The sequence below is a fragment of the Augochlora pura genome, chromosome 3, assembly GCF_028453695.1.
Source record: "Augochlora pura isolate Apur16 chromosome 3, APUR_v2.2.1, whole genome shotgun sequence".
NCBI lineage: Eukaryota > Metazoa > Arthropoda > Insecta > Hymenoptera > Halictidae > Augochlora > Augochlora pura.
In genome coordinates, this window is record NC_135774.1 from 28257719 (window position 1) to 28277487 (window position 19769).

The 19769-nt window shown below is 40.0% G+C and overlaps 1 protein-coding gene across 1 annotated transcript in view; it reads left to right on the forward strand.

Moving 5' to 3' along the window:
- Nucleotides 1-19769, forward strand: part of Cad89d (cadherin 89D) — a 53015-nt gene that overhangs the window by 16258 nt on the left and 16988 nt on the right. The window contains exons 2-7 of the mRNA XM_078197424.1: nucleotides 4600-4730; nucleotides 7244-7402; nucleotides 10019-10127; nucleotides 11298-11500; nucleotides 11729-11857; nucleotides 17539-18502. Of these exons, the coding sequence (XP_078053550.1) occupies nucleotides 4600-4730; nucleotides 7244-7402; nucleotides 10019-10127; nucleotides 11298-11500; nucleotides 11729-11857; nucleotides 17539-18502 (1695 nt within the window). The remainder of the gene's footprint in view (nucleotides 1-4599; nucleotides 4731-7243; nucleotides 7403-10018; nucleotides 10128-11297; nucleotides 11501-11728; nucleotides 11858-17538; nucleotides 18503-19769) is intronic.

The window sequence follows — 19769 nt, forward strand, 5'->3', positions numbered from 1 at the left end:
GGTGTCCCGTTGCGGTCAGTGGATTGCGCGCTCAAAGACAACATTGCTGTCAAACAAACGACGACAGCCCGGCTGTGTGCGACGCCGCGAGCGGCGATCGTTGCACCGCGGGACTGGAAAAACCTGCCGCGGAAAGAATCGGCGCTCGCGGGTCGAGCACGCCGCGTTTATACGTCGACGCGTGTGTGCCCCCGCCGCGGCACGGCGAGTATCGGCTGCGAATCGGCATGCGATCGGGTGAAAGTACACCGCAATGGTAATGCACGCAGATTCTGGGAACACCTGTGAACGAGTCGCTTCGCGCGGATTATGCCGGCCAACGGGTTTGCCGACCCTTCACTCTCGACGCCGGCCGATCGTAATGATCGCCACCCCCTCGCGATCGCGATTACGATTTTCCGGTCGCGGGAGGTTCTTTTCTTTTCGAAGCACGCGATCGTTACGAGAGATGTGCGACTGGTTTGGGAATCGACCAGTTTATGCAAAAGGGGTGGGAGACACAAAAGGGGTGGGAGATACGAAAGGGGTGGGACATTTTCTTGGCATTTCTTGTGGAAATTTAGTGTGAATGATTTCAGTGTTTCGGAGGATGCGAGTTTAAAGGGGGAGAAGGTTTTATATATTTTTTGATATGGTTTTTTGTTAAAATTATTTATTTCAGTGATTTTTTTACTTTTACGAATTCTTCCAATTTTTTAAGTGGACTTTTTTATTTTTTTATTTGCGTTTATAATAGAAATTTGAAATTAGCGAAGATAAAGGTTTTGGTATTTTTTGGTGTTTTATAGTGTGGAGCAAAATTGAGACAATAGTTTTGATATGGTAGTTTTTGAAAGCTGATTTGAATGATTTGAATTTTTATGTAAATGACGAAGAGCGACGATCTTCAAACTACAACCACTATAGCACTCCATTTGCACAATAATATAGTTTAATACAATTAAAATCATTTACAATATTGTTCAACAATTCCTCCGACATATTTTCCAACATACGAATCTTAGACATATTATAATACATTCTCCGTAATATTCCGGGTCCCAGCAGACCCGATCCCCGCCGTCCAATTACCAATTACAACCTTACCATTCACGAAATATTCATGACGAAACCATTCACTCGCAATTCCATATTCCGCCAGCGATAAAATTACCATACAATCGATCAATTTGTCCCTGATTCGGTTCCCCATCTCTGCTACCAGATAGCTCGCGATCCAGTGATCGCGCGAAGATCATCGAAACGATTCCGAGCGTGCGCGAAACAAATCCACGACGCGTTGCGCTCGCTCCCTAGATCGTATCACCGCGATGATCGCGGCCCTGAATAAATTGAGATAGGAGATCTCTCTCTCTCTCTCGGTGCCGCGGGTGAGACGCCACGAGCTTCCTCCGGCATCGACTCGCTTAAGTATAATACGGTAAACCTCCGGTAAGACGGCCGCCGTTATCGTCCCTCGATCTTCTCCCCTTTCGCAGTCGGAAACAATGTTTTACGGGCGGGCCGTCCAGTTCGCGCGGGCTAATTAGTCTCGACCCGACCTCGCCGCTGGAACTGGATTCAAACGGATCCACTCGAAATACTCGAATCCCGGCACGGAGTTTCCACGCACGCTCGGGAATAAAACAACCGGTGAAATATATTTCTGCGGGGAACTCGACTCGTTCCACCTGTTCCTGGCGACGCGGTGGTCTCCGTGACCGACCGTTTTGCGGTGTCCGAGATGTCATGCTTTAATAATTAATTGTAATTGCTAATTTTGTTAGCTGAAGTTTCAATTTTTCTTGGTTTTATTTGCTGTGAAATGGAATTGAATTTTTTGGATTGGATATCTCAAAAAATGCAGTAACAATAACATAACCTTTAACTCACCGGATAAAAATAAAATAATAAACAGCCTTTAAGTAGTGAACAAAATACTAAATATTAAGTAATAAGTAATCTCCAGTTAAAGAACGAAATAATAATCATGAAAGCAACAAGTAACCTCTAGTAAAAAGGACAATAATATTTATATATCAAACATAACCCTAAAATCGACCAATTGTGGTGGATAAATCGAACGATAACTCCAATAATAATTCCATAATAACTCAATAATAAATCCAATAATAATTCAATAATAAATCCAATAATAAATCTAACAATATTCGTTCATTTAACAAACCAATTTCCCCGGGCTCGCATTAAATGCCAATAAATCGATTAATTTATAAAGCTTGTGACATAACCTTGACATGACAACGCAAACGAAGAAAACTTGGAAAATTGTAATAACGACGAGTGAATAATTATATCAGCCGTATCGCGAAGAGATCCGTCAAATTGCCGTCGAAGTAATCGGTTTACGCAATTTCTATAGTCTCACTTCTATAGTGTCTCGATGCATAAAATGGCGCGAGAGGCGCGCGAAGCCGGCGGATGCGTTTCGCCGGCAGGATAACTGTCGACCTTTCGAACGGTTCCTGAACGACGAGAAAAATTTGATTACGTTGCCTCGCGTTACGGCACGTTGAACCGTTCGAATCCGTGCGCCGCGGACGAGATTAGAAGGGGAAAAAAAGGTCCTGTTATCGAACCGAGCCGGCAATTTTTCTGCAAAAGCGACGGCGGCTGCTGCCTAGCGCGAAATATAATTGCACGTTCGGTTTCGGTTTTTCGCGTTCGACGCACATGTCGTCGACATTTTCAAATGAATTATGGTACCCGCCGTGTCTTTGCACGTGTCTTTACACGGCTGATCGGGCAACCTGCGCGACTTAATTGTACAATGAGCGAACCTGTACCTGCGAAATCAGTTTCGTAATGGTGACAGCGAAAAGCATGGAGAAGTTGGGAAAAGTCGGGGCCTTGGCACAAAATATAGCGTACGAACGTTTCTTCGTTTTATAATTCTATATATTTCGCACTATTCCCAGCTATTAAATTATTAATTCCCTATTAATTCCCCAATTTAAAGTAGATGAGTAAAAGTAAGGAATTTAAAAAACTTAAAAATCAATGTAAAAATAAATAAAAGAACGAATAAAAATATTAACTTCTTATCTAACAATTTTTTCTAAAAAAAAAAACAAAGCATATCAATGACTCTTAATAACGATTTCTTCACATTTAAAAATAATATTTCTACCTATTCTTATGAAATGAATAAATCAGTTCTAAGATATGTAACCCCTTCGTTTCTCAGCTGCAACGAAATTCGTCACGCTCTGTCATTAAAAATGTCCCCGATGGGAGAACAATATGGCCGCGTATCGAAGACTATTATAGTTCCTCGATTCTTAATCCCTCGCCGCGGCTTGAACTTCTTCAATTAAAAGTTCGACAATCGCTTGCCGAAGAATTAATGTCTGCTTCGTACTCGACAATAGGAAATTGTTTGTCGCCGATACCGCGAACAATGCTCGTAGATTTTCAATGTACGGGAGCTTGTAAAATGAATGACGAGATCGCGAGACACGAGATCAATTCGTAGATGGGGGTGAAGTTGCGTCGAAGTTCCGATTATTTCGCAAAATTATTATTATTTTTATTCTTTATTAACACATTCCGTGCCAAGTGTACCATCGATGGCACATGCATAAAAAATAGTTTATAACAAATCTATAAAAGAAAAACATAAGGAAATACAATTCCACAAAAATGATACAATATAAAAGTGAGGCATGAAGAGATTACATAATGCGTGTTTTAATAGCTAGAGTATCGTTGTGACATGTCAATCGGCGGGGTGCATTTCCAAAGAAATCGAGTTGCGTGAAAACGATGGAATTCGTGGTCGAAGTGTCGCATAGTGTCACGCGTGCGGCCAGCTTCCAGATATGCTTTACGGGACCGCGCCGCGCGACACGATAGCGAAATTAAACCCGCTAATATGCAAATTTAGCTAAGAACCCTTTCACTCTCGCGTCTTGCCCCGCATTTTTTCGGTCGCCGCGCAATGCGTTCGAGTTCCACGTATACCAAGCTCCGCCAATACGTTCCAGCGGTTTGTAAACGTAGGCGTGCGGTAATTATAATGTAACTTTATTATGCAACCCGTAACTTTATTATTACGAGCAATCGATGGGGTGGAGAGAGGGGAGAGTGTTAGAGGAGAAGGGTTGCGTGGCGAAAGAATGGCGACTGCGAAGTAAAAGGACATTGTGAAGATTGTTGATTGCGAATAGATTGTTAATTAATATTAATAGACGATTAGCATTAATAATGAAATTTATTAATTCTTGATTTCTATAAATATAATAATTTATTGCCTCGTATAAATGAGAAGACCGAAATTTCTCTTATTATTATTATTATTATCATAAATATAATATATTTGCAATTATATATGCATAATGATGCACCGACTTTCCATTTCAAAATTTCCAAAATTCTAAAAATTCTCATAGAATGAATTTCTAAGTTTATTTGGTAATCATAATAATTATTATAATATATACTTATATAAATATTTATCGCTATTATTATTACTATAAAATAAGCTTAAATTCAAGTCTTTAGAGTTTCGGCAATTTTTAAATGAAAAATCGGTGCACCAATTTTGGTGTTAATCGATGCCTGTCCCAGATTTTAATAGATTCTGTAACATTGTTGCAGGATGCCAATTTTACCCCATAGGAGAGTACCTAAAATTCGTGAGGGTGCCGGAGAACCTTGCGAAGGGTACGGAAATCCTATCACTGGAGGCTCATCCGAGGAACCACATCTCGATTATGCCAGTTGATAGAGTAAGTACTTATTAAACATGCGACACAAAAGTATTCACCCCTTTCCATATTAATTAGTTAATATAACATAGCATAATCGAAATTATAAATATAACCTAAATTATAGACACAACCTAAACTATAAACCTAACCTAATTTACAAACACTACCTAAACTGTAAACCAAATCTAATTTATAAACCTAACCTAATTAATAAACGTATCCCAAATTAAAAACATAACCTAAACCATAAACATAATATAAATTCCACGGCGTAATCTTCCATTTACGGAGCTAATTAAACGTAACAGGTACATTAAAATCTTCTCCTAATTAACGAAGCAGTTATTAAATCTTTCGATTGAACAATCGCGCAGATCCGCGCGCACAGATAGCAATTCAAAAGAGGATGGCACTGCTCGAAGAAAGGAATTCCGTCTGATTCCATTAACGCGACTCGCGTTTAATTAACTTGATTATTCGATTCGTTCTTATGCGCGATTATACGACCGGTGAAAGTGAATGAAAACGAGTTAACATTAAATAGAATCTCCCGCAGCGATTAGTATCTTTTTAAAGAAGCCAGTGCCAAGTTATGGTTGTTCAGAGGATTCGGAAGTTGGGTCTCTCCCGCATCCGCGTTGAGAATTGCGTAACGCTTAGATGACAGCACGCGAGAAAGTGTGAGAGACCTTGCGGTAAACGGGAACGGTGTTTTGCATTGCAAAAAAAAAATACACGAATGCACGAATGAGAAATGTTGCATAATTCTACAGTCGCAAGTTCTACAGTTAGTCACAAGTCATTTCTCTACGATAAAGGACAACGGTGTCAATTAACTGTCTTCTAAATCGAAGTTAATAATTCTGAATATTATTGCAATAAATGTCCTCGCGAACGACGAGAGAATCGATAAAATAATTCAATGTTAATTAATTCGTTCGTATCGCTTAATAATTATAATAAGAATGTCGTATTGATATTCAATTTTCCAGCTGTCGGTAGTTAACAATTAGGAAAAATATACGCAGTATTTACATAGGAATAATAAATTGGTCGACGTTTTATAAATTAGTCGGCGTGTTTAAACTATCAGCGAACATTTTTCTCTCAGCAAATTACGAACGATAATGAACCTGCAGTCGAGGCAGTTGTGAAAGAAATCGTGGGGCAGCGAAGTTAATTAAGCTGTTCCGAGCGCGATGCGTGTGAAACTATTTCTAAGCAGTGTGGTATAGTTGTGCATAATAGTCTGACAGGATTGGAAGAGTTTGATGTATGCTGCTTTCCATTTATTATGCTTTATTGACACGTTGATCCATTAATCAATGCTTGAATTGCTATTTAATATATAGGTCACATTACATTATTATTCTTATTACTGTTATTATTATTACTATTATTGCTATTATTATTACTTTTTTTACTATTATTATCACTATTTTTATTAGATAAAATTGAAACTAAAATGTTTATTTTTACAGTATTAATTAAACCGTATGTTTTAACTTTGACGTAAACCTAACCTCGTCAAAACTTAATTTCATTTCTAAGGGTTAAGGAACGTAATTAAATTCCTATAAATTAATAATCAATGAACACAGTATAATAATAGTAAATAGTTTATAATTTTAACGGTATAATAGTAAATAGCCGCAAAAATATTTAAAACTTCCTTAAAAATCGAATTTCTGTACTGCAAATGAAAATAGCGACACTAACATCAAAAACTAAAATAATGCACAGTTTTCACAATTAATTAAATTTTTAACTAAATTCAATCACTAAATAAACATTAATATCCTGTCTCTTCCAAAAATTATGCCAATCGAAAAATTCCTGATCGCAGTAACTCTGAAAAAAATATTCCATGAAGGGGTTAAAAATCGATCGCTCTCGAAAGCAACCCCTCAATTACTTTCTTAAATACATTTAATACATTTAATATATTTAAAATTTTTAAAAAATATTTTATTATTTTATAAATCTGAATAGAGTTATAAGAATGCGCCAGATGAGCGAGAAAATAATTCCATACGCTACAAATCGCCGAGACGTTTAATTCGACTTGCTTCCGTCGCCTGCAATTTATGCAGCAAAATTGTTGCGCCGCGCTTCGACGCTCTGTCCCGGTCCATTCATTTGCGACGATTACGGTCGCGCTAGGTCCGCGAGACGATTGTACGAGAAGCATTAAACTCCTCCGAGAAGATTGGTCCTAGATGAGACGGGTCCCGGTAGAAACGGGCCCAGCTGTTAGCCGATCGTTTAGTCGGCGGCGCACGTAATTCCGGTCCACGGGGATGAGACCTCCTCTTCTTTATTACTCGGAAAGAAAAAAAGATTCCCGCGGCCAACAAAACAATTCCTCATGCTCGCGGCCGTCTGTTTACCGTTCAACGGCGACCATAAATGAACCATGCGCGCACGGCGCAAAACGATCGTTCTAAAGTATCCCCCCCGGTTGTACCGTTGCCCATACGACACACAGAGGCGGCTTAAACACAACCGGTGTTTGTTGGTAACTGTTGCAGGACGAGGACGCGCGGTTCTTCGCTTACAAACAGGCGAACAAGACCCACGTGTCGCTGGTGCTGGCGCAGTCCTTGGAGGATCTCGTCGACACGGAGTCGCCGCGGAATCTGCTCAAGTTCCGCGTGGTCTGCGACTACAACGACGGCGGCGACTCGATGGTAAATCGTAGAAAGTAGATCTAGCGCGTCGATCGATTTGCTCCACGGTCTTATTAATACTACTCGCTGTCGGCCCGTTCGAGGTAACGGGAAACACGATGGCCTCCCATGATCTAGGCGCCGAGCTAAAGTTACTTCGCCTCTATGGGGTATATGTATAGGGTTTTTGTTCATTCTAGTCTGAAATAGTTCAATATATTTTTAATATTTATTATGGACGTTGTGTGGTATAGTTGTAAATTGTTTTGTTTAATGATAATGTGACTAATTTTACTTGTTTCTTTTATTGATTTTACTTATTTCTTTTTATTGATTTTACCTATTTTTTTTATCGATTTTACCTCTTTTTATTAATTTTACTTCTTTATATTTTAATTCTTTTTATTGATTTTACTTAACTTTTATTAAGCTTATATATTATTTACTGAGTTTACTTGTTTTTTTACTATTTTAACTTTACATATTTTTACTAAGTTTAGTTATTTTTTTACTATTACAATTTCACTTATTTTTTCCTAATTTTAACCTTGAATTCTGACAATCAAATAAGAAACGCAGTGAAATAATTTCGATCATTCTACGACAATAAAATTGCCTGACTGATTAAAGGACGACTAAATTAGCCCGTCAGATTTTTATAAACAGTCTCGCCCCGTTTATTTCTGCCATTGACGATATAGGCGAAAGCTACGAGCGGCCAACGAGCAGATCAAAACGACGCTAAACACCGGCACTATAATTAACTGGCGTCATCACGGCACTCGACGCCGCGTTTCCGTGTCCGGCGCTCGCATAATTAGTATACCGCGATGTAGCCATCCCGTCTAATCGCTACGAAGTATGGAAACCCGCGGCTCTAGTACCGGTTCCAAGCGGCTCTCGTTCCTGGGAGCGCGATGAAAAATTTTGAAACACGCGTCGTTCCGCTCGCCGACGCTAAACTTCCCAAACCTATTCCACTTTTCCCCCCAGAGATCTGGTTCTTTTGCGCTAGCGAGCGCGTTGTAATAACTGGAGCGTGTATAGAGCAGTGTACAGGGTACCGGTCGCCGCGTGGCCGGAGCCCACGCCACCGGTTTTATAGTTCTGTAACGCGCTAATCAACGTTTATGCAACTATCTCGACGGAATGCCGTGGATCGGCCGGACCGTTACCGCGCCGATCGTCATTTTTACGCGGCCGAAGACGTAATCGCACTTTGACACGTGTCGTTTGTCACCGATGCCGACACATGGCGCGCGATCATTTTCTGCGAGAATGTTTCGGCATATGCGGCGATTCTTTTTAATTTTGTTTAAAAATGCATTAAACACCTATTATCGCTATATCGTCAAAATTATTGTAAGAAAAATACTATAATATCACAATGTAATATTAAAATATTCCAAAAAATATTACAATTTCTAAACTTATTTCGTTAGATAATAAATTATCATAGAACTTGAAAAGAAACTTCAAAGAAATCGAGGCGAAACTTTAAGGGATGATTCCGCCCTGAATAACATCGAAATAAATAATATCAGTTGTACAGTTCCCTTCCCAAGACTCTCTTGGTGTTCATGACTTGAAAATGTGATCGGTCGTAAAGATATAAAATACAGCAATATATTCTTTTTTGACAACGAAACGCGCGTAACGATGAAATTATTAATTAGTTAGCGGGCAAAGTATTTAGTGAAAAGCGAAGGCGTAGCGATGGAAGAATGTCATTAACTCGGTCACGCGACGATGCAGTTTCTAACACCGAGGACACTTGAACGAAACTGAAACACGGCGCACGTACACGCTCATTGTCACGGGGAACGTTACGCGAGGTCATTAACGAGCCGCGAACAGTGGCTTAAAAGATGCTGAAAATTGCATGTTTTCTCTTTTTCCTTCCGGAAATATTTGCTCCGCCACGTTCCCCTCCCCCCTCGGCAGCCGCCTTCTTTTGCTTTTATACGTCCCGACCGCTCTAATTTGTTTTTATATTTTCCTTAACTTGATTTCCATTCCTTCCTTGCCGAGAAGCGTTCAAAGGAACCGCCGGACTCGCGTTTATAATTGACGACACCATTACGTGTAACATGGACGTATAATTTCGTTTCGAATGTGTTTGAATTGTTGAAAAATATGCGTGACTTCAGTTAAAAATAATTTTAAAAATAATTTTTTAGAGAGACGATAATATTTAAGTCAATTTTGTTATACCTTGCAACGTCTGGATAATTTTGTTCAATCTTGTTCGATAGTTTTGTCATCAATTTAGTATAACAATTATCTATTTAGTATAACAATCACCAATTTAGTATAATAAATAATTGAAACAGGCATTTAAACTCGAGCTCTTCGAGAGACGACAAAATGCAATTTAATTTTATTACACTTTAGAACGACTGAATAATTTCGATACGACCGAATAAATAATTATTTTACAGTGTATAAAATTTGCTATATAGTCTGTAACTCTATAAACCATTCAATTACGCAGTATTTAATTTTAGCGAGGCGACGGGACACGGAATTCCCTGTAAATCATCCCCCGGATCGTCCGCGGAGGATCAGACGATTCTCCGGGATACTATATTTTCGAGGCACGCAGCACATCTAATATACTAATACTTATGCTTGTAGGTGACATCGCACCTGTCAGTGACGGTCTACGTGGAGGACATAAACGATCATGCCCCGCAATTTGTCGACGCGCCTTATCACGTAACCGTGGACGAGCTTACGCCAGTCGGTGAGATATACCGCATACGAACTAGTTTTACGTTCAGCAGCCGTGGCTTCCAGACGCCTTTAAACGCCCAAGAAAAATGAAGTTCGATTGTCAACGAGCAATCGTCAATCATCTTTGGAATCTCTCGCGATAATTATTACGTTCTACGTAATTGCAAAATCTTCAAAGCTGCGCAACTCTATTTTCATCGAGATTTCTATTTCGTTATAATACAGTGCTTTATTTTTGATGCGTTTAATAATTGCATTTCGCAAGTTAATGGTTAGCTAAAATCATTTATATTTAAGAGAAAGGTAGTTGGAGCTGAGAATTAAATTTTTAGGTAATTCTTTTTGTTTTATTGAGATTTGGAAATATTTTGTGATAAAGAGTATTGTGGATGGATTTCATTGATTTAGGGAAACGATGCATATTGAAGGATTTCTTTTGATATGTTGTTAACATAATGTTAATGGAATCTTGTTAATATGATATTAATACAATTTTATTGATATAATATTAATATAATTGTGTTGATATAATACTAATATAATTCTATTAATATAATATTAATGCAATAGTGTCAATATACTACAAGACATAAATCAACAGAGAACTTTAAATTTGTTTTCGCGCTTACGATAACAATCGCGTGAAAAATTGATCAAAACGTCGCGATACGTTGCTAAATTCTCCAACGAGGGACAATTCAATTAATCGAACTGTAACGCAACCGTTCGGAAGAAACACGGAAAGAAACCCGGTCCGCCAGCGTTCTATCGTTTTATCGAATCTCCGTCCAGCCGAACGGAACGTTGCCTAACCAGACATTAATTCGCCAGCGCTCTTTCTCGCCTTCTTACAGCTTCTCATAATCGGGCGATCCTTGAATAGCTCTAGATCACTGTCCTCTAGAAAAATGTCTAACAAGCGCCGCTCGCAAATCGTGGAACAAAGTTCCGATCGATCGAACCGTGTATCATGAATCGCGATCGAAGTAAAACGAGAAAAAGACGTCGTTTTACTCGATCGAGCCGAATGTTGCACGGCCAATTGACGGTTCGAAAGCGTGATGTCCACGCGCGGTTTGGCCCGATCATTTCGTGTGTCGAATCGCCGGTGTCCACGATACCCTCTCTCTCATGTTCTCCAATCGCCGGTGTCAACGATATTTCGTGTGTCGAATCGCAGGTGTCACGATATTCCGTGGGATCCACGCGGTCGACGGCGACAAGCCGAACACGCCGAACAGCGACGTGCACTACGCGATAGTGAAAGGCAACGAGCAGGGGAAATTTTCACTCGAGTCCGGCCACAGAACCGCTCTCATACTACGGAAACCGGTGGACTACGACAACGGCGATCGCGAGTTCACGCTGGTCATCGCGGCCACGGTGAGTATACGCGCGCAAACGCCACGATATTACACACGCATACACGTGACGATATTACACACACGTGACGATACTATACACACGCCATGATATTACACACGCATGCGAAACGGCGCCGCGACCGCCCGCGGAAAAAGCGCGGGTGAAAGTCGCGGGACGTCGATATCCAGAAGTCGTGTGATTTCTAGGTAACATTGTCTTACGGTACCGAAAATATTTTTGTTGCAGGACCGCGGCGTGCCAGCCAGGACGACGAACACCACCGTCAGGATCACGATCGCTGATAACGACGATCTCGACCCGAAGTTCACGCGCGATGTCTACAGGGCCAAGATCCACGAGTTTTATCCGATGCCGGTGAATATTGAATTTTTACTGAATTATTGTATATTTTATCTCTGAGCTACTGCGAGATTCGCAGATTTTCGATTTTACCTTCATTTACTTTTTATTTCAATTTTATACGAGGAATAATCGATCTTTTAGTGCTTTTTATGGTAATTACTAGATGCTCTATTTTTTAATTAGATCAAGCGGTGTATATTTAAAAAACTTGCAGTCTAGTCATAGAGTATACTTAACAAGGTCTATAAATTTTTATTCTAATCATCTTAAGTCACTCTGAGTGTTCAGTTATTTTTAATTTAAAATTTAGATTCTCCATGTTCGAAACTCTAATATCGTTCTTAGAAAAATAAATTCTCTAAATTCGTACCTCCAATAAAAAAATTAATTTATTGATATATAATTTCGCACTACTTTTACGGGGTAACCTATACCGCAGCATCATGTCTCGCGGAAGTCTCAGCTCCGCATCCGCGACTTATTGATGACCCAGAAGTGGAAATCGCGCGGTATAGTTGCGGTCGTTTTTCCCCCCATTGAAACTGGTATACATTAATCTGACTTTCTACATATGGGACATCGAATGTAAGCCGGCGATGCAAATTTTTCCGCGCGTCTTTTCGGGTCGCAGGTGACGCTCTACGCACCGTTCTGTAATTTAAAGTTGATTGATCGATTTTCAATTTTGATTTCTTCTGCTACTATAGTATATGTATATGTTGTAATATGCTATAACACGTCGTTCCTAATTAACTCGCCGCGCGCAGGAAAACTGTACACCTGATACCTGCGCGACTCGTAAATTGCTATTCGCACATCTATCAAGTTAACCTGACGAGAGCTAATCTCGGACTCCCGCTTGCAAATGCGACGGTTATTTATATCCAGTGATTTATTAACTGGAAATATTCGTTGCAAATTGTTAATGCTCGTACGAGAGTCGTATGATTTTCAACAGGATCTGTGTGGTGGAAACAGTTTAGTTTGATTAAATCGTGACTGATCAGGGATTTATTGAATCGCGAATTATGTTCTTGATATAAATGGAACGTTTATAAATTAGGGTAGTAATTATTTAGAATCTTAGTCGTGGCGGAGAAAATTTCTTTCGCGAAATCTAGAAGAGAGAATTTATTCAATTCCATATAGTAGTCAGTGATATATTAATGTCAAATAATCGTATATAATTGGAGCGAAATTGTTACTGAAAACATTCGAGAAAATAGCGTTTAAAAAGTTCGATAAATTAAGTAAACTTTCGCTTTACGTATAAATATTTTCAATAGCAATTTCTCCAGCTAGTCTATCTAAAAGTCCTATTAATTTTATACTCAACAGAAATGACTCGATAATTTTTTTGACCCAATAAACATTTTTCTTTTTCTTCTGTCAAGCTTCAACTAAACAGATATAATTTTTAAAAAATAAACGACACCCTCTCTGTCAAATTTATACGGCATTGAAAGTCAACGCGATACAATTCCGGGCGAATAAAACACGGAGAAGCGCGGCGCTAAAAATATGCAGCCGGCTGCAGTTGATGCGACCGATGCACCGCAGAACGGCGAAGAAATACTCGTGGAAGATTAACTGCGGTGGTCCCTTGGATATCCATGTACGGTCTAGACAAGAAAATCGCTGGAAAATCGCTGTAGAATGCGACGGTCGACGCGTTAAATCGCGGCTTCGACGCTCGTTTCCGAGGCGCGTAATCGCCGGCCGAAATAAATCGTCGGATAACGACGCGCTCGCGCGCGCGCCTCCTCGAAAGTCGAACGTGGGGTTTACACACGCGCGCCGTTAGTGATAAATACCGCCGGCCGAGCAGTATCGCGCGCGAATCATGTTTTCCTTACGGAACGAAATTTATACCTCAAGGTTCTACCGCGGAGGAAAGTATTAACCTATGACATTACGGACGCGGCGGCGCGCGATGTGGCACAGCCTAGATCACACACAGGCGTCGTCGTCGGCGTCGCGTGAAACAGAAACGCGACTGGGCCCCCACGTCGCGACCAACTGCTCCCTTAACCCTTTCGCTGCGAAGCGCATTACTGAGAGTAGTTGACAGCGAGGTGAGGAATGCGAAGTAAAACTCGCTTCTTGTTCTTTAAGTTTTACAATGATATTTATTGTATTTTTTCGTTTATCTATTTATTATTTCTATTTTTTTATATACTTATTGTTACTTCTTGTTATACGATTTTATATTTGTCTACCGTTATGCTATTAGCCGATGTTTTATTTTAATTTTGTTTATTCACTCCTATTTTTTCATTATTATATATGTGTTATGTTATGATTAATTATCGTTAACGTTTTATCGTTGCAATAATATACTTCATACAACATTATTAATATAGCATAGTTGATATAATACAGTTAATATAGCATATTATATGAACTATATTATTGAAATTAGCTATAACTATCACGAAATTATTCTGACAATTTTTATAAAAATTTCGCAACTTTCGCAAACGTATGCGCAGTTCGATTAATTAATTAATAATACTAGGTATTAAACAAACTGTTTCTAAAACCTCGTTAAAAACGATGAAATATTTATGATCGCATTCTAGAAAACAGATTAACATTTTCTCCAATTTTAACCAGGAAATGTTACCATCGTGTTCACTCTCTTATAACTCGGTTAATTACAACATTAATTATATCTTAGTCAAATGAGACCTTAATTTCTACGAAATTATCCATATTCAAGTAAAAGTTCCTAGAACCTCTCTAAAAATGATGCAATGTTTATGTTAATAATATTAACCAGGAAACGGCAGTACAGCGTTCGCTCTTTTATTATTCGGTTAATTACACCATTCGTCGAGTATTAGTCAAATGAGTAGGATAATTGGCCCCGAACACGTGCACATTATTTCAATTCATAAAAGCGAGATTGCTTATCCGGAACATAAGACAGAACTGTGAACAAATATCTTCATTTAAGAGAGTCCAAGTTGACACAGTTTAAAGAGAGGTTAGTTTCACTCTCTTTCCACGAGATCTTGCTCTTCTAAGGTTCACATGGCGTCATTTTAGAAATCTCCACCCTAATTCCATGAGAAGCGAAAGTTCCCATTTTTCAGCGTTTTCGTCTGCTCGAATTACCGGCGTGTTACATATTTCTCTGTGGCCAACCGATTCCACGTGTTTTCGCAGATCATAAAATAAAAGAAAGCGCACTCTCGGTATCATCGTTATCCGGAGCATAAAATTGTTTTCACTGGAGATGCGTTACGATAGGGAATGAAATATGAACGTCGCTGATCAGCGCGATCTAAATGCTTCGAATAGTCGAACTCCCGCGCGAAGAAATTCGAATTAATTCGCGTTAAAATCTTTATCGATTTTATAGTCTTATTGGAATAAATTCTTATTTTAATGAGCTATGGTTCGATTAGGATCTCGTTCGAAAATTTGTTATTGTAATGAATTTTTTAACGATTCAAGCCTTATTGGAATAAATTCTTAGTGTAACGAGGTTTTATTCGATTAGAATCTTAGTCGAAAATTTCTTATTCTAATGAATTATTGAATGATTAAAACCTTATTTGAAAAATATTTTTATTTTAATATATTCTTACTAGATTAAGATTTCATTTCAAAAAATTCTTATCCTAATGAATTCTTATTCGATTAAAATATTATTCGAAAAATATTCTTAATCTAATGAATTTTTACTCAATTAAGATTTAATTTCTAAAAACTCTTCTTATAATAAATTCTTATTCAATTTAAATCTTAATCAGATTTAGCATTCAATTCGATCCTTATCAACATTATCCATTAAAACTCTATTCGCTATTCTTCATTCTTTTTTTATCCACGATAGAAATAAAACCTAACCCAACCAGTATCGAGAACATATTTATTTCCGAGGCCAGAGTAAATGATTGATGTCGCCGAGACGTCGCGAACGAGGGAAACGACGCGCCTCGATGACCGCGTAGAAAGTTCCCCGGGTTCGCGTCCGTTCCGTAATACGCGGAGTCTACCATCGGCGATCATCCACCGTCGCGCATTGACGCGGTCATTGCCGCGTGTATTCCCGATGCAAGTGGCAAAGAGTAGTCGTTTTCCTCGGTTGCGCAATGGCCGGTGTTTAATTACATTTGATTCGGCACGGATTTACCATGATATTTTCCAGCGTGTCATTAGAAGGTGTTTCGCGTTGTTTCGACACCGTGTCGCAACCGCCATTACCGTCGACATAGTTTTTCGTATCACCACGTTTATGCTTAAGATAATCGTACTACCTTGACCACTGTGCGATTAGCAATTTGTAATTGGGCGCACGATCGTCGAAATTAAATTAATTAAAGGAAGAAGAAGGAGAAAAAGTGATTGGCTATTTATATACTTACCTGGCATAACCTGGCATCTCATTTCTCCTTTTTATCGTCGACAAAACAGTAAATGGTAATTGTTGAAATTAAATCAATTAAACAAAGAAGAGGAAGAAGAAGAACAAGCGATTTCTTCACTATTTATATTTCTTTGCTCCATCGTTGCACGATTCGTAATGCCATATCGTTAAATTATTGTGACATCTCATTTCTCCTTTTTATCGCCGGCAAAACAGCAAATTGTCCTAACAGCGTCCTAATAATTTCGAAGCCGGCTGTTTTGTTCGGACGCGACCCGCGAACGCGGTGTTTTGCTCGACGAAATTTCTATTCGGCTCGCGTTTGCGCAACGCGAACGCGCTCAAGAAAATTATTCAGATCGACGGAATAGAGAGCCGCGCGAACACCGAATGGAAATCGAAGATTTACCGGGGAGGCGCGCGCGGAATGTTTTTGTTCAAACAATTACGCGCCGGTCTTAGGTCAGAAAATGTTCGACGAGCGAACTGAAGCGCGACGAACTTTCTACGTTCGAGCGCGGGCCCGCGTCGACGGTGTTCACTTTTTATGGAACGGACAGGGCGTATCTCGCGCGCGATCGAAGGTCGAAGCCCTTTGTTCAATTATTTCATATTGAGTCATGCAGTTTTCTCGGATAGCGAGTCATGCGAAAAACTGACCGATTCGATACGCGAGCGGCTGGTTCAACGATCTCGGCTCGCGAAAAACCGTGGTTTCTACATCGCGCGAAGTAATATTTAAACTGTTGTTATTACGACATTCGCAAAAAGGTGATAAGCAAATAGAGAATTTGCGAGAACGTGGAGAAATCGGGATAAATTAATGATATCGAGGTGTTGCTAAATCTGATTCGGTGGACGATTTTTATGCGAATTATTGACGAATATCTAGAGAAATCTGATTTTATTTCTATATTTCTTAGAATAATCTGATATTTTTATTCAGACGATATTTGGTATAATTACTATTTTATTCATTATTGTATTATAGTGTACTATAGTATTATACTATATATTATCGTATATTCTATATATTATGTATACTATTATATTATCGAATATTCTATATATTATATATACTATTACACATACTATATATTATCAATGTATCATATGACATCCTATAACACAATAGTCGCAACAAAAACTCATTCCCACTAACAAACACCATCAAAATCACACTCTCAAACACCCTTCAAAAAATCATTTAACCTTCAACCCCAACTTCATCAAAATTCACCTACCCAAATCCTAACCTCAAAACCCGCAAATCACCTGTCGCGCAAACATCTGCAGCATCACGTTCGTTCCGCAGGAGTACCCGATCTTCACGCAGATCAACTTCAGCAGCCCGATCCAGGCGACAGACTGCGACATGGACATCAACGTGGCAGTCCGCTACGACATCATCTCCGGTAACGAGCGCGGCTTCTTCCAACTTGACCCGAAGAACGGCACCTTATTCCTGAAGCGTGCCATCGACCTGGACGCGGAGAAGAACCTGCCGTCGAACACGTTCACCTTGCAGATCCACGCGTCGCAGGTGGACAATCCTTTAAAGACCGCAGCGGCCAGAGCCGAGGTCGAAGTGCTGGACTTAAATGACAATCTACCGGAGTTCGAAGTGGACCTGTACAATATCAGCATCGTGGAGAACCTGCCGAACGGTTTCAGCGTGCTGCAGGTGATCGCACGGGATAGAGACCAAGGCGATAACGGCCAGTTCGACTACGAGCTGCGCGACCCTTCCGGCGCGTTCTCGGTGGACCCGAAGTCCGGTTGGCTGACGGTGAAGGACCAATCGGTGCTGGACCGCGAGAAGAGGAACCACCTGCGCATGAAGGTGCTGGCTATCGAGAGGAAGCCAAGTGTGGTGCGCGACGAGGACTCCAGAAGGGTTAACGGGTCGTCGGTGGATGTTGAGGTTACTCTGCTCGATGCCAATGACAATAACCCGATCTTCGTACCTGGCAATCTTTATGAGATGGTTGCTAAGAGCGATTACAAGGTGGGCACTGTGCTCGGCCAGGTACACGCCGTTGATGACGATCTTGGTCCGAATGGTATGGTCAAGTACAGGCTTCAGAAGCCTGGGAACACGACCAGCCGCACGCCGCCGTTCCATGTCGACGAGGTCACTGGCACGATCACTGTCGCCGAGAGTCCGATCCTGGAGGGAAGACACGCCATCTTCGTCGAGGCTGCTGACCAGCCTGCCAATCCCAGCGAGAGGCGATTTTCACTGGCTGTCGTTACTATTGATATCTTCCGGTCCAATGGTGAGACTTTATTGTTTTCCATGCACTGAACTATGATCGTCTTTTAACACTATACCTACCGAGTATTGTACTATATTATATGCATTATATGCATTCGTAGCAGTGAGAAGATAAAATTCGTTTAGACTCCGTCAAGCTTTAATTATAAAGCTTGCTATAATAACGTAATTTATTAAAACAGAGAGTTAAGTGTAACACTAGAAACCGGTCACTTTGACCGTGGTAGGTTTAGTGTTAATATATTAAGTAAGTTGATATATTTAGTATATATGTTAAGCTGACGATATAGCTCGCGCGCGAGATGGACGCGTCTTCGGGTTCCCCCTCCTACTAGCTGCGCCAGTGGGACAGGTAGTAGGAGAGGGGACGACACACAAACGTGTCTTCTTCTTGTGTAAGACGTTGTAATAAAAAAATAATATAACTATTAGACTGTGGATGTGAAATTTTCTGCATCGATTGCAATAAACAAAAGTTTAGACATTTATTCCAGTCTTAAATCACTTTAATCAGATGCAATTAATATAATTATATTATCAAATTCCAATAGTGACGTTATTTTATGTTTCAACAATTTCCTGAATATATAAAATCTAACAATTGAGACTTTATTTTGTACATTATTAAATAGCTGGAAAAAAATGCAAGTTGAAACAGCAAAAGCATTAAATCACACCCGGTATTTCGAATAAAAAATAATCGAACGAGACGAATAAATATTCACATTTTCTTGCGCAGACTCTGGCAGTCGAGCAAGAATTAGTCAGACGCCGGTAACGTGAGCGCGCGTGGCATTTCGCGCGGCGAAAGTTAATAATTAAATAAGCGTAACGAACCGTTCGACCGGTCGTCCTTCGGCGGAGGCAGTGTTCCATGTTTCGGTTATCGCGGATGTTATCTCCGCGTATTCTCGAGTACCGCGCACGATGACGCAGAAACGCGACTTCTCGGCCGTGGAAAATGCGGACTACGTATCTCCAAGGTATCCGTCGAGTATAACGCGCGGATACGTTCGATACGTCGACGATCTCGTCGACGATCTCCTCGCGGAAATCGCGTTCGAAGACATTCGAAGACAACCGAGAGGAGACGGATCCAAATATTCTCTTATATCCGTTGTCAGACGGCGCGCCGTCGAAGTAGAAGTCTTTCTATTGTAGGGATTATCGAGAACAAGGATCAACCAGAGTTACTTTAACAAAATATTTAATAACAGAAAAGGGAAAAACGATAGACCCGTGTACTCAAGTTTCTTGTGCTTAGAATA